We start from the raw sequence: 21429 nt of genomic DNA, 5'->3' as shown, positions 1-21429 counted from the left end.
CATTCATTGATTCGTATATAATATGATTATTCCCAAACATGAACCAATTGGAAAAAGGTGGCAATTTGTTGTAGCATTGTAATTTCCTTAAAATTTAGTCTATGTTTGTTTGGTGCAATTTTGCATGGATGCCATAGGCAATATTGACTTTGCTTGGCAAGAATTAACTGATAAATGCATGAATGAAGTGTGGAAGAAGTTATGGCTGAAAGTATCCAAGAATTCTCAATGAGAAGAGCCTATCACTGCATTGTTAGGTTGACCAAATTGTCAACCTAATCGATACAGCAGGACTAGGAGATGTAGACAAGCAGGATATTGAGGAGTTACTGCAGGTTTCTGGTGAGAGTTTTATCAATGACAACCTTCAAGAACTGGTAAAAGAAGGAATCCATGTAGAAGTGGAAAATAGAGATTCTGAAAATGAAGTACCCAAAGAATTTTTCTACAGATTTTCTTAGTAAAAGTTTGGTAAAGATAACCAAAATCGTTGATCAAATTGTAGCAAATGATCCAGATTTTGAAAGGAGTGCAAAAGCAAAACAAGGTATTTTGGATGTAATCTTCTGCTACCGACATTTGCTTAACAAAATAAAAAAACGACAAATGAAGCTACACAATTTTATCGCAAAAAACAAGAATTTCGAAAAAGCTAGGACCTTCATCACAAAAAATAACCTTTACATTTCTGTGAGCATATGTTTGTCTTATTTAACATATATTATTATGCAAATTAAAAGTTAAAGTAAAATCTGTTTATTTTTGGTTGCGTGTTCCTATTTACTATGTTAAAATGACCTCATTTAACGCTGTTTTGTTTAGTGCTTTGTCATCTAGGAATGCATCCCCTACGTTAAGCAGGGTCTTACTGTACAATAATTTATCTGAAAATGTTTTAACATACATTAAAACATTAGAAAACTGTCAAAATTTCACATTTGCCCATTACAATTTTTTAATGATGCATCTTATGTCACAACAGCACACATCTGACCAATACTCAAACTCCTCCTCCTCTTACTACAATATATCAGTTATCACTCCTTTCACAGCAGCCACAATTTTACAGCTCCACAGCTGTATTCTGCAGCTCCTCCAGATTATTCATGTTGCACAATGATGAGTGATTCCAACTTTCTAGGTTTTTGCCTTTCACAAAATAAAAACACCTTCTGTTTTGCAGAGTTGTCATTTTTGTTTGTCACTTCCTAGAGATAGTAGACGACAAGACATTCAAATGAAGGTAGACAAAACTCAGGCAAATAGTTTATTAATTGGTTGTGTGTTGTATACATTTCTCATAATAATTAACATAATTACAGTAATTTAAAATGGTCGCATTTAGTTTGGAAGGTCCTGTTTATAATGTAATGTATTTGGAAAAATCGTATTATAAAATTTTAGAAAGTTACTCCTTGATCAAAGTTAAGCAAAAATCTACAAAAATTTTTAATAAATTTGATCAAAGTTTTTATTTGATTATAGTCTGTGCAGCAAAAGAGTAAACATGAGTCAGTCTGACCTGAAAGGTCATATGCCAGACAAAAGGAATGGAAGGCAACATATGGGTATCCCTTTGGGAATTGAGAAATGGATCTGATCTTTTTCAGCTCTCTTGCTTTTTACATTTCTAAAATGTTTTTATACCACTTTATCAATAATAATTTTATTATTTTTACAAACTATTAATGAGTAATTAATAGTTTGTAAATCTAATGTTACTGATACATTAATTAATTACCTTGTTTCCTCCCATCCCTTTCATCTGACATAGACCCTTCCAACTCAGACTGACTTGTATTTAATCTTTTTCTGCACAGACTATACTAATTATTAAAGAATTTACATAATTTCAAAATCTTTAATAGAAACAGTTTTAAATTGCCAGAATTTTTTGGAGTTTGAATTGCATTGACTTGCATTTAATGCTAATCTTTCATTTAGATGGATCAGAATTTTTAATTAAAGATTAAATTCTAATTTTAAAATATTCTAAAACAAATTTTTATTTAATTTATTCATAGAATAAAATCAATTTAGAAATAAAAATTTGATAATTTATATAAAATATTTATTTAAGATTTAAATTTAATAAATGATGATATTATTTTAGATCCAGTCGAAAATTCTGAGGTTACACTATTAAATCAACGAAAAAATCAATACAAAGCAGCAGCATTACATGCCAAAAAAGCTGGAGATACCCAATTGGCCATAAAATATGTAAAAATTGCTAAGGTATTAATTATTTATCATCTTTATTTTTCATTAATAAAGTTAAATATTAATTTACTTAAAAATATTAGATGTGCATAAATTGTGGAAATTTACAAATACAAGTTTCCTCTACTTATGAACTGGTTAAGTCTCCAAGGTTTTGTCATAGGCTTGACTAGTGTTGTTAACATATCTGATAGTATGTACAAAAACGAATCAAATATTTTTAAGATAAATTTATTATAATTATAATAAATTTATCTTAAAAATATTTGATATAATAATAATAATAATAATAACACAAATAACTCTCCCGTGGTCACCACCTGGTCATGGTGGGAGAGCCCAGTGATTTTACTGATCCATAGGGCAATGCAGGCTGGAACACAAGCTCCTGGTAGGGATACTCATGCCAATAAGGTCTATGGGGAGAAATGATGCTGTGACCACACCCACATTCTGTGGAGATACTTATCATGGTAGTAACCAGATGAAAATGTGATACTGGCTTGGACGTCGCCTGGGTTAACAAGGTCCGCGTTCGTGGGTTAGGCAGAGGCTCACGTTCAAAAAATAGGCCTCAGTCTCCCTTGGTTACCAGTGGCGAAAGCAGTACTGGCCCAGGCATGGCTACTGCAATGCCCTCAACAGATGTGAGGAATCAACCTAGCCTTGGTGTTTCTGTAGCAATGCATCCACAGACCACAAAGGCTGGAAAACCACGCCAACGGATGAAATGGACAACAGAAATGAACAAGTTTATCATCCGTACTTACTACACCATCACAAAACTCGAAACAAACATGACAGAATACAGACAACAACTACACCATAGATTCACACAACAATATCCTCACCTCACTGTCACTGAACAAAGGGTTGTCAATCAAAAAATAACAATTATACACAACAACCTTATCCCACAAACAACACTTGAACTTATCAAACAACATGTTGCTGATCAAATACATCAACAGACAGAAACATTTAACATTAATGAAGATCACGTAACCTGTCAGGATAATCCAGCAACAAGCATTGATAATAGCACACATACAACAACTACCACTAATGATACTACAGACACTTCCTCATCCATCACTGATAACATAGACATAGAATTAGTTAATACACTCTCACTTATATTTCAGGAAACACTCACTAAATATACAGGTACAGATCCCACACAAAGACCACGAATACCGAAAATCAACACGTCAAAGGCAGTAGGAAAAACACTAGATTATGTAAACACTCACTTACTACCAAACTACATTCATTCAATTTCTACACTTACAGACATTCATACATTAGTTTATGCTGGAGCAGTCACAGTAGTGACACACCATGGACTGAAAAGACACTCACAGACAGACACACACAAAACACAATTCTATCACAAACCTGCCTGGCAGAGAAGAATAGAAACACAAATAAATGACATTAGACAGCAATTAGGCAGGCTGACACAATACACTAAAAAGAACATAACACCCAAATTAAAGAAACAACTCAAAAACATTTTCAAGAAAATCAAAACACACACACAAAACATGAACATCACAACACACACATTACAGAATACATTGATACACTAAAACAAAAACTTGCAGCCAAAGCACATAGACTCAAACGATACAAAACATGTACACTACGGAAACAACAAAATAAATTAATGACAATGAAAAACTTTTCTACAGACAAATCAGTACCAAAACAAACACTAATACACAGCACAGTGTCACACCAACAGAAGAACAACTTATTGGTCTTCTCTTTGGTCCAATGCTGTTACACACAATGCTGATGCAGGTTGGATCGAGGAGGAGAACAGAAACTTGCGTAACATACCAACTATGCCCTGTGCTGAAATAAACATACACAACATTCACTACGCTGTTAACAGAACACACAACTGGAAGATACCTGGTGTAGACAACATTCACAATTTCTAGTACAAAAAATTTACATCACTGCACCAGGAACTAGCTAAACATCTAACACATCATCATCAATCCACAAGACAAGCCAAAATTTCTTACTTTCTTAGGGCATCACCTACATGAAATCTAAAAACACCACCCCACAGACCCCACACAATACAGACCAATTACATGTCTTTCAACACACTACAAATTATTGACATCCTGTATCACAAACAAAATATACAAACATGTTGAAGAACATGACATTCTTATGGAACACAAAAAAGTTGCCATAGAAATCATGGGATGCAAAGAACAGTTACTCACAGATTCAGTCATTCTACGGCAAGCACACAAACAACACAGAAACATACACATGGCATATATAAACTACAGAAAAGCATTCAACAGTGTTCCACACAGTTGGCTGCTACATATTCTACACATGTACAAAATACATTCATCACTCATTGCATTCTTCCAAAACACTATGCAACACTGGAGAACAACACTATATCTCAGGGTTAATAACACTTCTATACAAACACACAAAATATTCATTAGGTGAGGAATTTTTCAAGGAGATTCCTTGAGTCCTCTCTGGTTCTGCCTAGCCCTGAACCCATTATCCAACATGTTAAACAACACGCATTATGGCTACAATATCAGACATGAAAAAACAACACAGTTTACACTCTCACATCTCATGTACATGGACGACATAAAACTTTATGCATCCACACAAAAACAACTTCATCAACTCCTACAAATCACACATTCATACACTAAGGACATACAAATGGAGTTTGGCCTAGACAAATGCAAAAAACTTCACATAGAAAAAGGAATCCTGAAGAAAGAAGATTTTGCACTTGGAAATGGAGACGTTATTGAATCCATGGAAGAGGGCGAGTTCTACAAGTACTTAGGATTCCAACAGGCCAAACTAACAGAACATACACAAATAAAGCAACGATTAATTAAAGAATACCAAAGTAGGTTAAACGCTATACTTAGAACACAGTTAAATGCAAAACACACAGTTAAAGCAATAAACACATATGTCATCCCAGTACTCACATACTCTTTTGGAGTTATACATTGGACTCACACAGATCTCGAGCAACTCCAAAGGAAAACAAGAACAACACTTACTAAGCATAAACAACATCATCCTAAATCCGCCACAGAAAGATTAACCCTTCCACGTAAAGAAGGCGGACGTGGCCTGATTGACATAGTTAACCTTCACTACAAACAAATACAGTCACTGCGAGAGTTTTTCTACAAGAAACAAGAAACATCACAGTTACATAAAGCAGTAACTCTAGCAGACTCAAATAACACACCATTAAACTTACACTCACAACATACAGACATGACACAACATATAAAAAGCATAGACAACATTAAGCAATCATGGGCTCAAAAGGCTCTCCATGGCAGGCATCCTTACGACCTGGCCCAGGATTTTGTTGACAAAACTGCGTCAAACAGCTGGTTAGATCGGGGATGCCTCTTTGGGGAGACGGAAGGATTCATGATTGCCATACAGGATCAGGTCATAAATACTAAAAACTACAGAAAACACATACTCAAAGATACAACACTCACAAATGACACATGCAGAAAATGTCACATCATGCCAGAAACTATACAACACATTATTTCTGGTTGCAAGCACTTGGCACAGACAGATTACTTACATAGACACAATCAAGTAGCAAATATAATACACCAAGATCTTGCAAAGAAACACAAATTGGTAGACATCCACAAACCATACTACAAGTATATTCCACAAATGGTATTGGAAAATAACACGCACAAAATGTACTACGACAGAGCCATAATCACAGATAAAACAATTTACCACAACAGACCAGACATCACACTCGTTGACAAACACAATAAAATCACATACATTATAGACATAGCCATTCCAAACACTCACGATGTACAAAACACATGCACTGAAAAAAATTAGCAACTACACAGAACTTGCCCAGGAAATAAGGCATATGTGGAGGATGGAAAGGGTGCTTATTGTACTTGTCATTCTCTCCTGTACAGGTGTGATACCACACACAACTACAGAAAAGCCTGGGAAAATTACAATTGAATAGAAATACATACATCACACTACAGAAGACCACTATATTGAATACATGCCACATTGTTAGGAAATTCCTGAATACAGACACTGGACACACTTATTTGATTTTTTTTTGGTTGTTATGCCTTGACCAAGCTATTTGCCTTCATTTATAAGCCTTTAGAACTTGCCAGATATTTGTTAACTGCTATAGTATCAAAACTTGCAGCTTTTCTGGACACTAATGTTAGATGTAACTCCAACTCAAAAATTCATAACTTAAAAAATCATTCCTTGTTTACAAAAATGATTTGCTGCTTCTTGCTTCTTCCTTAGTTTTATCCGTTGTGATTATTAGAATAATGAGAACCTATTTTATACTCAAATCATCATTTCATAAAGTCAAAAGTTTCTTCATCTTTTCTAATCATGCATTCTTTGTACATGTAATATTACCTGCCAAAACAGAAGGCATAGCTTGATGAGAGTATTTAATTTTTTTCTACATTGTTCGTGATTGTTATAGTTGTTGAAGCTGCAAGGTTTGGAGCTCTGCATACTGCTCTCCAGCCTTTGTGCAATAAATAATCATTGTCTTTTCTCAGTTGTAATCATTACACACAAGTTTTTACTGTTTTCAGCTCTAGATTTGAATGCATTTTTTGGTCCAATTAATTAATTAGTTATTCAAAATAACAAGAAAACAACTTGTAGTATGTATTTTACTATGTTAAACAGTGTCCTTAAAACTTGATGTTTTAGTCGCAACCGATCAGCCAATTTCTACGATAAACACGGTTTTCCCAGACTTGTGCCTGCAACATTTTGCATACGGGAGTAATTTTGAAACAATTATTATCAAACTGGTATAAATCAAGGGCAACCTGTAATTGTAATTAAGATTGTGTACTATCTGAAAACCCTGTATTAATAATTTACATTATATCATTAATATTTGTAATATACAGATGAGAATAAATAATTTTAATCATAGAAACTAATGTTTTTTAAAATTACATCACAACGAATGATACTTTACAGTAATTTTTTGTAAATAATATACTTAGAATTCATGAAGATTTTGTAATAAATAATTTAATGTAAAATGTATGTATTAAATACAAAACTCAACTTAAACATCTGCTAATTTAAGTTTTTCTTTTTAAATTCAAATAATTTATAATTTTGAACTGTCAAATATTCACATGCAAAATAAACAGTTAATGCTATTAAACAAATAATCTTTTGGTAAATAAAATGGGTTGCACATACATTTTATGTATTAAAGCAGTGGTTCCACTTTTCTGAGGCCATTCATGTACTTCTCATTACATGGAGCATTATCATCTTCATATTTGAAAATTGATGAGCAATTCTCTACTTACTATTCTCATGAAACAACAAAGCAATAGTCTTTATTGTATCAAATAAAATAGTAAGCTGAAATTGTCTGCAAATAAAGTAATATTTCAGATATGTTGAACACTCAGGAGCAAGTTTATGGTACATAGATTGAGAACCACTGTATCAGAGTTTATACATGATCAAATTAAAAGTTTACCTGTGAGGATTAGATTTGGTGGATTGACTTCCAACTCAGTGATTTGGAAGTCAATTGTATTTGACCGACTCATTATGCCCTATTGAATTATTTATTTAGAGTTTAAAATGTTATCTGTCAAGTCTGTAGTAAAATGTTAAAATATATTTCTTGGGATGTGTAGCAGGAAAAAACCAAACACAGCCTAGCATTCATAAGTAAACTTTTCATTTGATCACTTGATATTGCAGGCATTAATTTTTATTAACTATTAAATTAATTAGTCTGATTAATTAATTATGTTAATTAATTAATGTTTCGTATAAAAGCTTATTGAATTTTTGGATTCTAAACAGATTTTTCTCTCCTATTTCAGCAATTCGATAATGTAATAACGGCTTTAGAGAGCGGACAACCGGTTGATTTAAGAAATATGCCACCGCCACCACCAGGATATCAAGGTGTGCCTAGATGATGTATATTTAAATTTAAAATGAAATTAAATTTCAATCCTTATTAAATATTTTATACCAGAGAGTTAATAGTTTCCAACTATTAACTCTCTGGTATATTTCTCTTTATATTAGAATTAAGTTTTTCTGTCTGTAAATTATGAAATGTCTGAACTTTTGAACTATTTAATTTCATTTAATTCAGTGTTTATTTGAAATTTACAGACAATAATTTTACAGAATTGCATACAAATTTACAAAGAATAATTTCATATTCATTTTATTATTGTTCCTACAACAATGGATTTCAAACTTCTGTTTATATTTATTTATTTTTATATTTGTCTTTCTTAAGTAATACTTTTTTAATTTTATAAGTTTTGACAAAATTTAGCATTATTTTACTAATTTTTTTCCAAATTCATTCATTAATTAATGCTATTAAGTAACAGTTTTTTCTGCATTAAAATCAAAATTGAGATAAAACTTCCAGCTTTAATTCTGTCTTTTATTTAGTATAAAAATTATACATTTATCCAAAACTTAATGCTTTTTATACCAATAAATTGAAGTAACTCTCACCAAAATCCATTTTATTTATTGTTAAACAAAATATAAATTTAATTATTTTATGGATAGGTACAAAAAATTACTTTATTTTTAGCAAGTAATGTCTTATAAATATGTAGAAGTTTATACACAAAGGTAGCAAGGAATTTTTGATGATTATTTTCACACAATTAATACCTTCTATATAATTTAAAATCAATTGTTACTTTGTTGCATAATAATAATTTTGAATAAATTTGTTATTTATAATGCTCAAAGTTAAACTTTACATTATTAATTATTATTTAGATAATATTTAAAGGTTTTTAAATCTCAAAATGTGAAACAAGGTTGTATATAAAAATAATACACAATCTGATTATCAAAAATACTGTAAATAACAGTTCAATGACGTACAAACAAATATTTATCTGTCTCTTGAATAATGTAATATTTGAGATTTATTTTAACTATTAATAATAATAAGATTTTATTGTATATTTAAAAAAATTTAAGAGTAGGATGATGATCCTAAATACAAATGATGGGAAAAAGTTTCATATGTATTTTACTAAAAGATTGTCTGTTTGTTTGCTTGTTGAAATATTATAATAAGCTAAATATTAAACTAATTGTATTCTAATACATTAAATATTTTCTAAGATAATTTTTTAATATTTTTGAATTTTAGAAAATAAAGCACCTATAGCAAGGAGTGTCGAACCGCCTCAAAACGTTCCTCAAGTCAACGAAAACCTTCAGAATTTAGCTATGCAAATGGCTGAAGGTAATAAATCTAAACTTGTTATTAAAAATAAAATTATAGCAATATAAAAAGAAAGTTAATTACTGTATCAATATTGAATACTGAATTATTGATATTCTGCTTAGAATAAAAGAAAACATAACAAATCAAACATTATGAAAATTATATAAAAAAAATAGAGAGGGAAAAGGGTTTTAACCTTGTTTTAGGACTAGTTCTCTAGTTAGCCTGAAAAGTTACAATGGCAATTTATCTACCTTATGTATGTAGAGAAAAAAGTTAGAGATTATACATCTATAGTTATTTTTAGTGCTGTTATTGAATATAAAATCTAATTTATACTTTGAGATTGAGCAGGGTTTTACATTCCTAGACATAATGATATGCAGGTTCAAAATAGTTACTATTTAGTTGACTTTTATATATTAGAGAATAAAAAAGATTGTTGTTAATAGCTGTTGAGTATTTACAGTATTTAATTTAAGTTTAATAAGTAACCTTTTAACTGATAATGAAACAAAATACACTGATGAACTGTAAAATAAACTTCAGTATTTGCTTTACTGATAGAAAATATGAACTAACATTTTTATGCAATATTTTTAACTGTTCTATAGTAAGAGGTTTGTAATATATTGGTCCTGGGTTATGGTGTCTGAATGATTGCCATGCAAAGGATAAACAAGAGACTGTAATCCAGGGTCAATATAATTAAATATTAAGTTAAAATTTTTCTTGAACTGCACAAATTTTAAGTTTAAAATGCATTCAAAAAATTAGGTATTTCGGACATTTAAAACAAATTTCTTTGCATGTTTTTGTTTGGAAACTTAGTACCTAAAGAAGATCCAGTGCAGTGATTGAAAACATTAGTTTGTATTTTCCGTCAGTAAAACACATACTGAAGTTTATTTTATGGTTCATTGGTGTATTTTATTTTGTTTACACGTACTCCAGTCTATACAAATTTTATGAAGAGAGCTTTTAACTGATAAATTAATTGATATTGATATCTTTATATAAGGAATTAGAAAAGATTTTCGGTGTTTGATTTGTTTAGAGCTTCTTGATCTCTCAATATGAAGTTTGAAAAGGCTGACTCCATTGAGTGCTTTTATTTACATTGTAATTCTGTTTGCTCGAACTTTATGTGGCAGGATGATGGTCAGTTATTTTGTTAGTAGACAAATTATTTAGAATGGCAAGATGACATGGGGCCAGTGAACTTATTGTAGAGCTTACAATATTCTTGCTACTGTGGGAGATCCTGGATTTAAGTCTACATTGGAACCTCGAGGGTGGTCTAATGTCTTTGTCTTCACTAGAATGTACAATTATTTTTCATCTTTAACTATAAAATGTAACTTTTTCTTATTAATATGCTAACTTTTGTTCCTCACAACTAAGCCAACTTTGTTATAGATCAAAACATTCTCATAACAGACAAAATTATATACTATCTGTAATATAATAGTCTTTGTGTTAACAGATCGTTGGATTTTATGAAAATCACTTGACTTGAAAGAATATAACAAAACCAATTTTTATGTCGTTTATACATACTTTAGTTTTAATTTATTTTCATTGGATAAGTTTTCACTTTAATATATGATACAGATCAGTGGTTTTAATGTAATTTTTTTATTCTTAAGGGCCAGTTATAAGTTCTTCCTTATCTGTATAAAGTCAGCATCAGTTACTGCAGTGACTTGTACATATTGTCATTATTTTTGAGTAGTATACTTTAATCAAGATGAAATAATTGTGCTTGTTATTTATATTTGTTATATTTTATAATAAGGTTCATTTTTAAAAATTCCAATTGTTGAATGTATAATTATATAAGAGATTTTTTATCAAGGAAAAATTCAGTATTTGAATATTTTAATTAATCTTTGACTTTCAAGTTGAATCAGTGTTGTTCTGATTTATTTTTACCTAAATATTTAAGGTATATATTCAAATTTTGATTAATGATGTCATTCCATTTTTAACTTTCTCTGCCCTATGGGTACTAAGTGAATTTCTATTGTACTCATTGTGGGTTTGGCCGGGCTTGCAATGGAAGGGGTTGGGTCATGAGAGATGGGCTCAACTTGTGAAAAATTTGAGGAGTTGCTTACCCAGATTTGATTACGACAGACTCCAGGACCACCTCGGTTATCCTGCCATCAAATAAGGATGCTTGTTTATGTTGACAAAATGCGAAAATTCATATATATAAATACTGAATTAGAATTTACTGTTTTTGTAGATTCTAATTTAATTTAAATTGTCAGTTTTGATTAATTATTTGGCATTAAAATCAATCAAAAAGACTATTATCAAATTAATTCTGTGCCACCTAGATATTCCATATTTGGTTATATATATATATAAATTTTTGTAATCTATAACATTCATTTAAATTTATGTAACATAAGTATTTGTTAACATTATGTTATTTAATTAAATATTTCAAAACTAATGGCAGTTGTTATACTTTCAAGAACCAGTTGACCCTAGTTTGTTCGGAGCACCTCCTCCTCCCAAAACTGTGATGGAAGCTCTGAATCAGCGTCTGGAGAAATTTCGTAGTACTTTGGAAACCGCAAAGTCCGAAGGAAACAACAGTAAAGTCCGTCGTATGGGAAGGATCGTTAAGGTGAGATTCTTTTAATTATTGAATTAATATTGCTATCTGAATTTATCTCGTATAATAATGAGATATTTAATAGAAAATATAACTTTAAAAATGAAGGCAAAATCCAACAAAATAATCATTTTTTTTTAAATTCACTTCTGTATTCTGGAATTGATGATGACGACCTTCTTTGTAGAATACTTAATCATTGGAAAAATTTAAAATTTCCTTAAAAACATGAAAAGTATTTTTTTAAAAGGCTAAAAACTTTCTAAAACTGTAACCGAAACAAGTGGGTGTCTTCATTCTTCCATCCATATGGTACCAGGACTATCACCAGAGCTTTATCTACCAGGAGAAGCACCATTAGTACATAGATTTCTAAGTTGATCCCTGGTGGGGGAATTCTTGCAGAGAATATTTTTTTAAATGAATAAAATTCACAGAATGACAGTTTTAAGAAGGCATAATTGTATTCCAAAACATTTTCTTATTCATTTCTGTGAATAGGAAAGGGGTGACCGTTTTTTTTTGGAATTTGCCATCGTTTTTTTTTTATTACTATTAAAACTGCCTTAGTGCATATGTTATGAATTTTAGAAAATANAAACAAGAAAAAGTTATACTTCAGAAGTTAATTTAGTATCAAAAACGTAAAATATTTGAGTAGCGCAAGACGTAGCCAAAGATTGCAGCGCCACAGCACTAGCGAAAATTTAAATTTGCCAACTGGAATTCTTTCGGATAACCGACTTTCGGATAAACGACGCTCTACTGTAATATATTTTCAGCCAGTGGTGTAGCGTAGTGGGGCGGCACTTTTTAGGGGGCGGCAAAATTTCACAATAAATAATAATAATATCTTGTAAAAATTTGAACCACGGAGAACGGATTTCCGTCGCACCTACGATTAGGACCGATTGAAATGAGCACGGAATTTTTCATTACTTATTCTGTGACGAAACTGAATTTTAGTTTTTTTAAATTGAGATACCTAAATAAGGGGACGGCAAAATTTTCCTTTGCTCCGGGCGGCTGACACCCACGCTACGCCACTGTTTCAGCGGCGTTTATTAATCTTAAAATGAGTCCAGGGTCTTCCACTAAGTCTTACTCTATTCAATGTTTACCTGAGAGACACTTATTTTTTCTATCATTACAATGGACAGACGTTCATCTAATAATAAATCTAAACTTATGAATTTACTTTATACGAATGATTTAATCCTGTCCGATTCAACAAAAGTGAGCTTAGAAAGGAAAAGTAATGAGCCTTTTCAATAGTGATCTAATAATAATTGGGCTTAAATTTTCAAATTGCGGATTTACAAATTCCCACTGTTATAAATTACACATAGAACACGCAAAACTCGAGAAAATAATAGAAAATTCGAATCAGTTAGTTACTTTCAGAATCTGATCCATCAGTTTCATACATTGTATTTGCATCGTATTTCCATACACAATGTCGTTCTATTTTCTCCATGGTCAGTTGTTCAGCGTAGCATTTAAATACCAATATACGTATATATATATAATTAAACAAAACTACACATTGCACATGAATGGTGTTTGTATGTGGTAGTAGCCCCAAGTCTCCATTAGTGCACTATGGTGGTTGCGTCTCAATAGCTATAAGGGTGCGGGAGATATGGGGGCTTAAAGTGGTTGACTTCGAAGATTTTCTATTTCGATTTTAAAAATGTTCGAACCATTTTAAATTCGAATTGGTTCGATTATAGAATGATTGTAAACGTTCCAGAAAATTGATCAAATTGAAAATGGTTCGTTTGACTGGACATAAAAATTCTCTAATTAGTCTGGAAACTGGGAACCTAATTCTTGCATTCTGTGAAAACGGGTAAGATTGGCTATAACGTAAAATCTTAATCTTCACTATCGTTACTTTTTGCCCAGCAAAGCGGGTCCTTGCAGCTAGATTCTAGATTACTTAGAAAATTAGTCTTTTATATATAAAAAACTATATTACATACAAATAAAAACCCAGTGAAGCAGGTCCTTGCAGCTAGTAATTACTAAATCTAATGATATGATGCCTAATGGATCCCTCTAGTGACAAATTAAATACTAATGAACAATATTTTTTATTGTGATCTTGTCACAATGCCAGGCTGCAATTTTGAGTGCTCTCCATCTCGAATTAGTAGTGACTTTCCCCTGTACATCATACTTTTCCTTTAACAAGAGTTGTGTCGGTCATCTATCTAACACCTGGGGGAAACTTTTTTAATTGAAATAACATGACTTCCAGTTTGCATTGGAAGTTCATATATAGTTAATTAAGTCCTCCTGCTCCTAGGTTTCCCTATCTGGTCTCTTCTTTCCTTTAACTCCATTCTTGAGATTAAGGAAAGACAGACAGACAGATGACAGTGGGAATTTGTAGGTTTACAATTTTTTCAAATTGCAGTCTAGTTAATTTAAAATAATTGTGATATAATAGCCTGATATAATTCAGTAATTGTTGGCATATTATATTATTTAAAATCATTTTATCAAGAACAAAAACAGTGTTAAGTGGCATTAATGAGAAGAAGTTTGATTGAAGAGATTTATATTCTATTTGATATTACAAATTTTAAAAAAGATATTTTGTTGGTTATATTAAATTCAGTTCTAATGGCTGAGATTCGACAAACCTGAATTTAAAAGAATTGATTGCAGAACCACTCGAGAAACAAAAATTGAAATTACTTTTTAACATTTTACTTAGTAATTTGTTATGTAAATCAATGGACATAATTGTAAATACTTTAATATAATTAAATTTATTAATTATTGAATTTTGGTTAAAGGTTTTTGTATGCCCTCTTTTTTTTTAATTATTTATAGAAATTTTGCAAAGGACCTTTCTAATAAAGGGAAGAATTGTTTTTTCCATTAATTATAGGCAAAGAAAATTAATAAAACTAAAACATTAAGCTGTAATTTTTAATCCTGTTTCCAAAAGAAACTATTGTTCTTAGTAAAAATGAGTGACTGAACGTCCAAGGCAGTTACAATGTTGGCCTGTCACTCCGGGGATTCGAGACCAAATTCAGACATTCGAAAACTTCAGGGAATTTTTTGCGGGTGGTCCATTCCCAGACATGTTGGACTCTGTCCCCGGTTGTCCGGCCAACTGCAACAGGTACGATAAAAAAACCCTCTTAGTGTCTACAGCAGCACAGAGTCAAAAATAATAAATCTTCTGTTCTATTTCAAAAAAATATAGAAGACTTTTAAATTAAATTAATTTTTATTCATTTAATGCTAATGGTTAAGTATATGATGTGATATTAAAACTGCTTATCTTATTATTAAATATTGAAATTTTAGAGTAGATTTAATTCTTTATATAGGCATAAATTATTGCAGAACAATTAACAAAATCATGTTTTAATTTTTATAATTTAATATAATAAAATGTGACATGTAAGTAAGATATTTAAAAATGTTATTTCTGCCCATTTGATTATTCATGTAACGCAATACACTCTTTTTGATTCAATTACATCTTTGTATTTGTTCAGTCTTTTTGATAGTTGTACTCCAGTTTAAAAAGTTTGAATATATACCTTTAGAATATAATTCAACTAAACCAATAAATCAATCTGATAAAATTAATGACTTTATTAAAAGAAATTTTGACCTTTGACCTTATGAGCTTTCCTAAAAATTTAATTTAATACATCAATAAAAAAGTTTCTCACTGTATAATTGTATGAGAACTTTGCAAAGTTTCCCATAAGTGTATTCAGAACAATAATGCAATTGTTTTGCATTTGTGTAGATTAATAATTTGTTTTTTAATCAAAGCAATACGAAGATGCAATTAAACAATATAAAGCTGGTAAACCTGTAGATTTTGAAGAACTAGCAACACCACCAGGTAATTTGATATAATTAATTTTTATTATAAATTAAATTTAGATTATTTTAATATTATTTTGATTTTTATCAAACGTTATTTTACATCACTTGTTAGTTAACAATGATAAATTTATTACTCTGTTCACAACATAAAATACTTTATGGAAATATCTTCCTAGTTTAGATGAGATCAAACCTTTTCTAGAAATTTTTCTCTCTTGCACCCTCATTTGGTAGTAAAACAAGTTTTATTAATTCTTTGTGTGTTTAATCTCAGAAATAATCCAGAAAATTTATGGAGTTTTGGGAAATCTTTCTTATGTCAAGTATTTTAATATGTAACTTGGCATTTTATTATATTATGGACTTGACAGATAGAGATTACTTACAAAATAGCGACAAATTGAACTTAAAAGAAATTCCAGGATAATCTATTGTAAATTCTAACATTTTCGATCTTCAAAGATCTTCGTCGGAATTCTTAGAGATTACTTCATTTTACTAATTATGGTAGGCAAATACTATAAAATTTAAATGAATATAATAGATTTGTATGTGTGGGCAATGGCTAACTCTTGCCAAACACATCTGTTTCCGTCAAAGTTAAGCAATAAGGGACCCAAACAATACTCTAATAAGAGAGACAGAACAGTCATAATATGACATTCAATTGGCTGTTACCATGATGCAATACTATCTGTGTACTCACATGGAATTTGGGTGGACTCTATTCTGATGTGGGACAAGATACTAAAAAGAACAACAATTACATTTGTAACAAAATTGCTTATTTTTTTTTAATAACATGAAAAGTATACAGGAAAATTTCACAAAAAATTAATAAAGACCATTAGTTAAATATAGAAAAATTAGATATTAAAAAACAGTAAAAATTTTAATTATATTTAAATTACATTATTTAGGTTTTGGACCGATTCCCACTGAAGGAGCTCAAAAAGAGGCCACTTCTGTTGCTCCTAGCAGAAATGCAGAGCCGTCGCCAGCTGCACGTAAACCCCAAGCTCCTCCGAGGAGACCTGCTCCGGCCATTCCAAATAGATCTCCAAGCGATAAGGCTAACAGTGCCATAAATACAGGAAGGAATCCCAAATTAAGTATTAAACAAAACTTGTGTTTAATTTTACAAAGATGTCGTTTTAAAAAATTTTCTTGTCTTTAATATAATTTTCTGTTTAGGTGCTCGAAGTACTTCATTTGTGCTTGATAAGCAGTTAAATTTCTTACTTGAGCGACAACGCCTGTTTAAAAAAGCTGCTTTGGAGTCTAAAAATAAAGGCGATATTCAACAAGCTAAGGAATATTTGCGGATGAGCAAGGTATTTAAATTAAATTTAATTTACAGAATACACAATGTTTTAGAATTAGTAAATTTAATTAAAATGTGTTCATACAATTGAATGTGTAAAATTAATAACACAAAATAGACTTAATTTCCCATTAATATTTGAAACCATTCATCTATGCCAGTGTTCCGCAACTGGTGTGCCATCACATGTTGAAAGGTGTGACGTAAACTTTTACATATTCTGTTAATTTCAAGTTTTATTTATGTATTTTTATCACAGTTGTTCTGTTTCTTATGCTTGTATTTCATTCTCTGCTGCAGCATTGATAAAATAAGATGATGCTTGTTTATTCTTTATTACAAGCCACGCATTTTTATATATTCTAAGAAATTATATGTAAAATAAATGTGCTCGCAGGTGTTGATTCTGTTTAATAACAATAATAATAGGTTAGTAACATTACATAATTCTATTAATAGTATCATATCATACATTTTTGAGGGGAATAACATTTTGGTGTGCTGTGTTGAGTCATGGGTGTACCACAAGTAGAAAAAGGTTGTGGAACACTGATCTATGCAACTTTTATTGACTGCTGTAGTTGTGATATAACTACATCATTCAATAATATAATCAAAATATGTCAGTATGTTTGTATATTTTATGTAGTATTTTATGAGTAAATACATTATTACATGAAATATAAATGATTATCTTTTATCCATTGACGATTATTGTAAAATTGTTCAAATGATCATTATTCTAACTCGTCCTTATAATTATCATGTAGAAATCTTTGTTGTTGTGGAAAATTTAGAGTAATTTTTAAGTAATTCTATTAAATAATATGAAAAACATTTGTTTTTCATACTTTTTTACTTTTATAAAATTTTAATAATTTTTAAGATAATTAATGATAAAACTATCGGCTGATGAAAAGTTAGCATGATGTAGGCTTGGCAATGCTGTAATCATGCACTGCTGATTCATTTAGTTAGTTTTAAATGGTATTTCTTGGATTCATAGTAAACAAATATTCACAATTTAAGTGTTTTTTATGACATAGCAAGCATTATTCACAGCTGGTTCACAGCATCACCAAGTCTAACTCTCACAACCAGACTTTTTAATTTGGTTGGCTGGTAAGTATTTTTATAAACAAATTTATATTTTTTCACTTTAAACAAAGTATAATCTACTTCAAAACTTTACAAACCAAATAATTTGAATAATCAAAATATTGTGAAAATCATTGATTCAATAAAATTTATTATTCATTAAATATCTTTGTCATATTTTAGTTTAATTTTAATGAGAATTCTAATTATAAACATTTTTATTGAAATATTTTAGGGTATAGAACCAATGATAGAAGCGACACGAAACGGCTTACCGATCGATGCTACGTCCGTAAGTTTTATTGATTGAAATTATTGTTTATTAATTGATATGAAAATCTTAATAGTAGAGGAATTTTGATATAAAATAATTCAGTTCTTAACAGATTTATACCATGTGTATCAATTAAACACCAATGAGATCAATGAAATGAGACCATAAATTAAATTCTTTCTCATATTTGACAAGCAATACAATTGAAAAAATACAACAATTAAAGATAATTTAAATTACTGTTTGTTCTTTTTAATCCGAGAATGTCACATTTATTGTTATCAATGTTTAAAAAATTCTAATTCATGACTCTTGTCTGTTGGTTGTAAGTCATGATTTAGGCATGGATTACACTTTGAGAATGTACATAACTTGCCTTAATTTGTGCAAATCTTTATTTTATAGATATATGTCAAAATTTAGAAAGGTATGCAATAGTCACCAGTGTAACAATATTTGGTTCATTTTAAGCAGATAAAATTAATTAATAAGAAGTAATTATTTTCATAAAAACTTCAATTATTAAGTTACCCACACACAAAATAAAAACAAGTCATTCATGTATTAAACAACTTGTGTTATTCATTACAGTTTGATTTGCTCAGATTTCTTCAGTTGAAAGTCAGTTTTAGTGTATGTTATAAGAGTTGCATAATAATAATAATTATGAAAGTACATTACTGCAAATTTGTGCAAAATAAGATAGATGTTGATCCATTATAATTGAAAAAATAAACAAACTGCTAATTTAGGGAAAGCAAAACATTAAATAAGAAACATTTTTGGCATCTTAACTTGCAAACGTATTGAAAATGAAATTGTTTTGATCAAGAAATTGCCATTTAAACAATTAATTAAATGTCTTTTAGGATGTTTATTTTCTTAAAGATGACATTTTTGTACAGATAACCAAGAATTGATAATTCAAGCCACACTAGGTTATTTCTTATCATTGAAGTTACGTAGAAACCAAATTTACAAATCAAGAATGTCTTAAATCTACTTGAAGACAATGTAAATTTTAAAATTAAGATAATTGGCTTAAATATGTTCTATAAAAATTAATATATTGACAATTTGTAATGATGTAAAATATTTGTTAGATGAATTAATGGATTTGATTTCATGACATTATTTCTTTTTGTGATTCAGAATTTTTAAACAAAAGAATTAAACATTAATGAGAATTCTCTGAATGACTGAAAAAAATGTTCTGATCCCTAAACAGAACTGTTTGATTCTTAAATTGTAACAGAAACATATTTAAACATAGCTAAAGTAGTAATGAAAGCGAGTAATAGTTCAACTTATAAAATTTGTAGTAAGGATTTTCACTTATTGCAGCACTGTCTTTGTGCCAGTTGTGAGATTAGCCGGGGGTACAACTCCGCTAAGGATCGTTAGTACCACTTAATCGGCACTATTCCGCGAGAATAGTTCTCCGAGTTTCGGATCTCTAGATCCGATCATAAAAGTTTATATAGGAGAGCGTAAATAAAAAATGATCTGAACGGCGAAGTTCCGATTCCTGTCAGGTTCCCGACACCAGTTAATCAATCTTATTATACGCGGATTAACACGCGTATGAGATCGGATTCGGAATCAATTGAAGAGACATTAGGTATATTTAACAAAAGTAAATTTAATGATTCTAAAACAAAATGAATACAAATAATCGATAACAACAATTAAGCGACAAGATAGAGGCTACGACTTATTCTATGCTAATGTGCGATCGAGAGAGAGAGCTCACAAGATCTTTCCAAAACATACGACCTGTTTAGTTGTCGTCTTCTTCCCTGTAGGTAAGGGACACCTTGTAGATAGAGTTCATATTACTTTCGTACGGGAGATCAATACGTGCACAAAATATAAAGGTATCACTTCTACGTGTAGACTCGGGACTTAGTCTATGGGACTCCGTTATGGGCGTTGGTCATCAGGAGGAAAACTGCGTGGAGTTTGACGCTTCGGATCTGTCGAAGAACTCCCCGAATTTGGACTAATTTCCCCTTATATCTCCTGAATTTCAACCAATCATCGGCCAGTAACTCTTTCGTGAGAACGGACGAAAGGGGGATGAATGAGGGGTAACCATTTCCCATCTGAGCGAGATTACTAACCCGATAAGGGAAAGTCAGAGGATGTTCTCTTCTGTGAAAGGAAGTAGCTTCTGTTATCTGGTTTTTCCCACATCCAAAACACTAGGTTTTCACAAAAACTAAGTAATATTTTGTGTCGATATTTTACCATTATTAATAAAAATTCATAAATTAGACCCAGGGGCCTTTCGGGTCTCACACAGTCGTGAAAACTACAAATTGGAATTAACGCGTTTTAAATTGCCATTTTAGGAGTACAGTAGAGCATCGATTATCCGACTCCCGATCAATTGTCACATCGGTTAACTGACCGTGTTCTAGTCGGCAAATTCAAATGTCCACTAGTGATATGGCGCTACAATATTTGGCTAGTTTAATATTATTTTTGTTAAATTTTTGGTGTTTTAGTTGGCAAAACTGGCTCGACCATGAAAGGGATGCCAGTATTTAAACGAGGCTTAATTTTCTAATTGTGAGTGGTTGTTTGTTTTGTGAGCAATAAAATAATTTAAAAATAATTTTTTACGATACAATAGCGACGATTATTATTTAAAAAAAATTTTTTTAGGCTTAACATCGATGAAAATT

General features: G+C 30.6%; 1 protein-coding gene across 1 annotated transcript in view; it reads left to right on the top strand.

Moving 5' to 3' along the window:
* LOC111622102 (coiled-coil and C2 domain-containing protein 1-like) overlaps positions 1 to 21429 on the top strand; it is a 50798-nt gene that overhangs the window by 5215 nt on the left and 24154 nt on the right. The window contains exons 5-12 of the mRNA XM_023364419.1: positions 2114 to 2238; positions 8154 to 8238; positions 9470 to 9565; positions 12034 to 12188; positions 15987 to 16059; positions 16964 to 17155; positions 17238 to 17377; positions 18701 to 18757. Of these exons, the coding sequence (XP_023220187.1) occupies positions 2114 to 2238; positions 8154 to 8238; positions 9470 to 9565; positions 12034 to 12188; positions 15987 to 16059; positions 16964 to 17155; positions 17238 to 17377; positions 18701 to 18757 (923 nt within the window). The remainder of the gene's footprint in view (positions 1 to 2113; positions 2239 to 8153; positions 8239 to 9469; positions 9566 to 12033; positions 12189 to 15986; positions 16060 to 16963; positions 17156 to 17237; positions 17378 to 18700; positions 18758 to 21429) is intronic.

This window comes from Centruroides sculpturatus, unplaced genomic scaffold (genome assembly GCF_000671375.1).
Source record: "Centruroides sculpturatus isolate CEXI.00-Female unplaced genomic scaffold, Cexi_2.0 scaffold11, whole genome shotgun sequence".
NCBI lineage: Eukaryota > Metazoa > Arthropoda > Arachnida > Scorpiones > Buthidae > Centruroides > Centruroides sculpturatus.
This window is presented reverse-complemented; position numbering and strand designations above follow the sequence as displayed.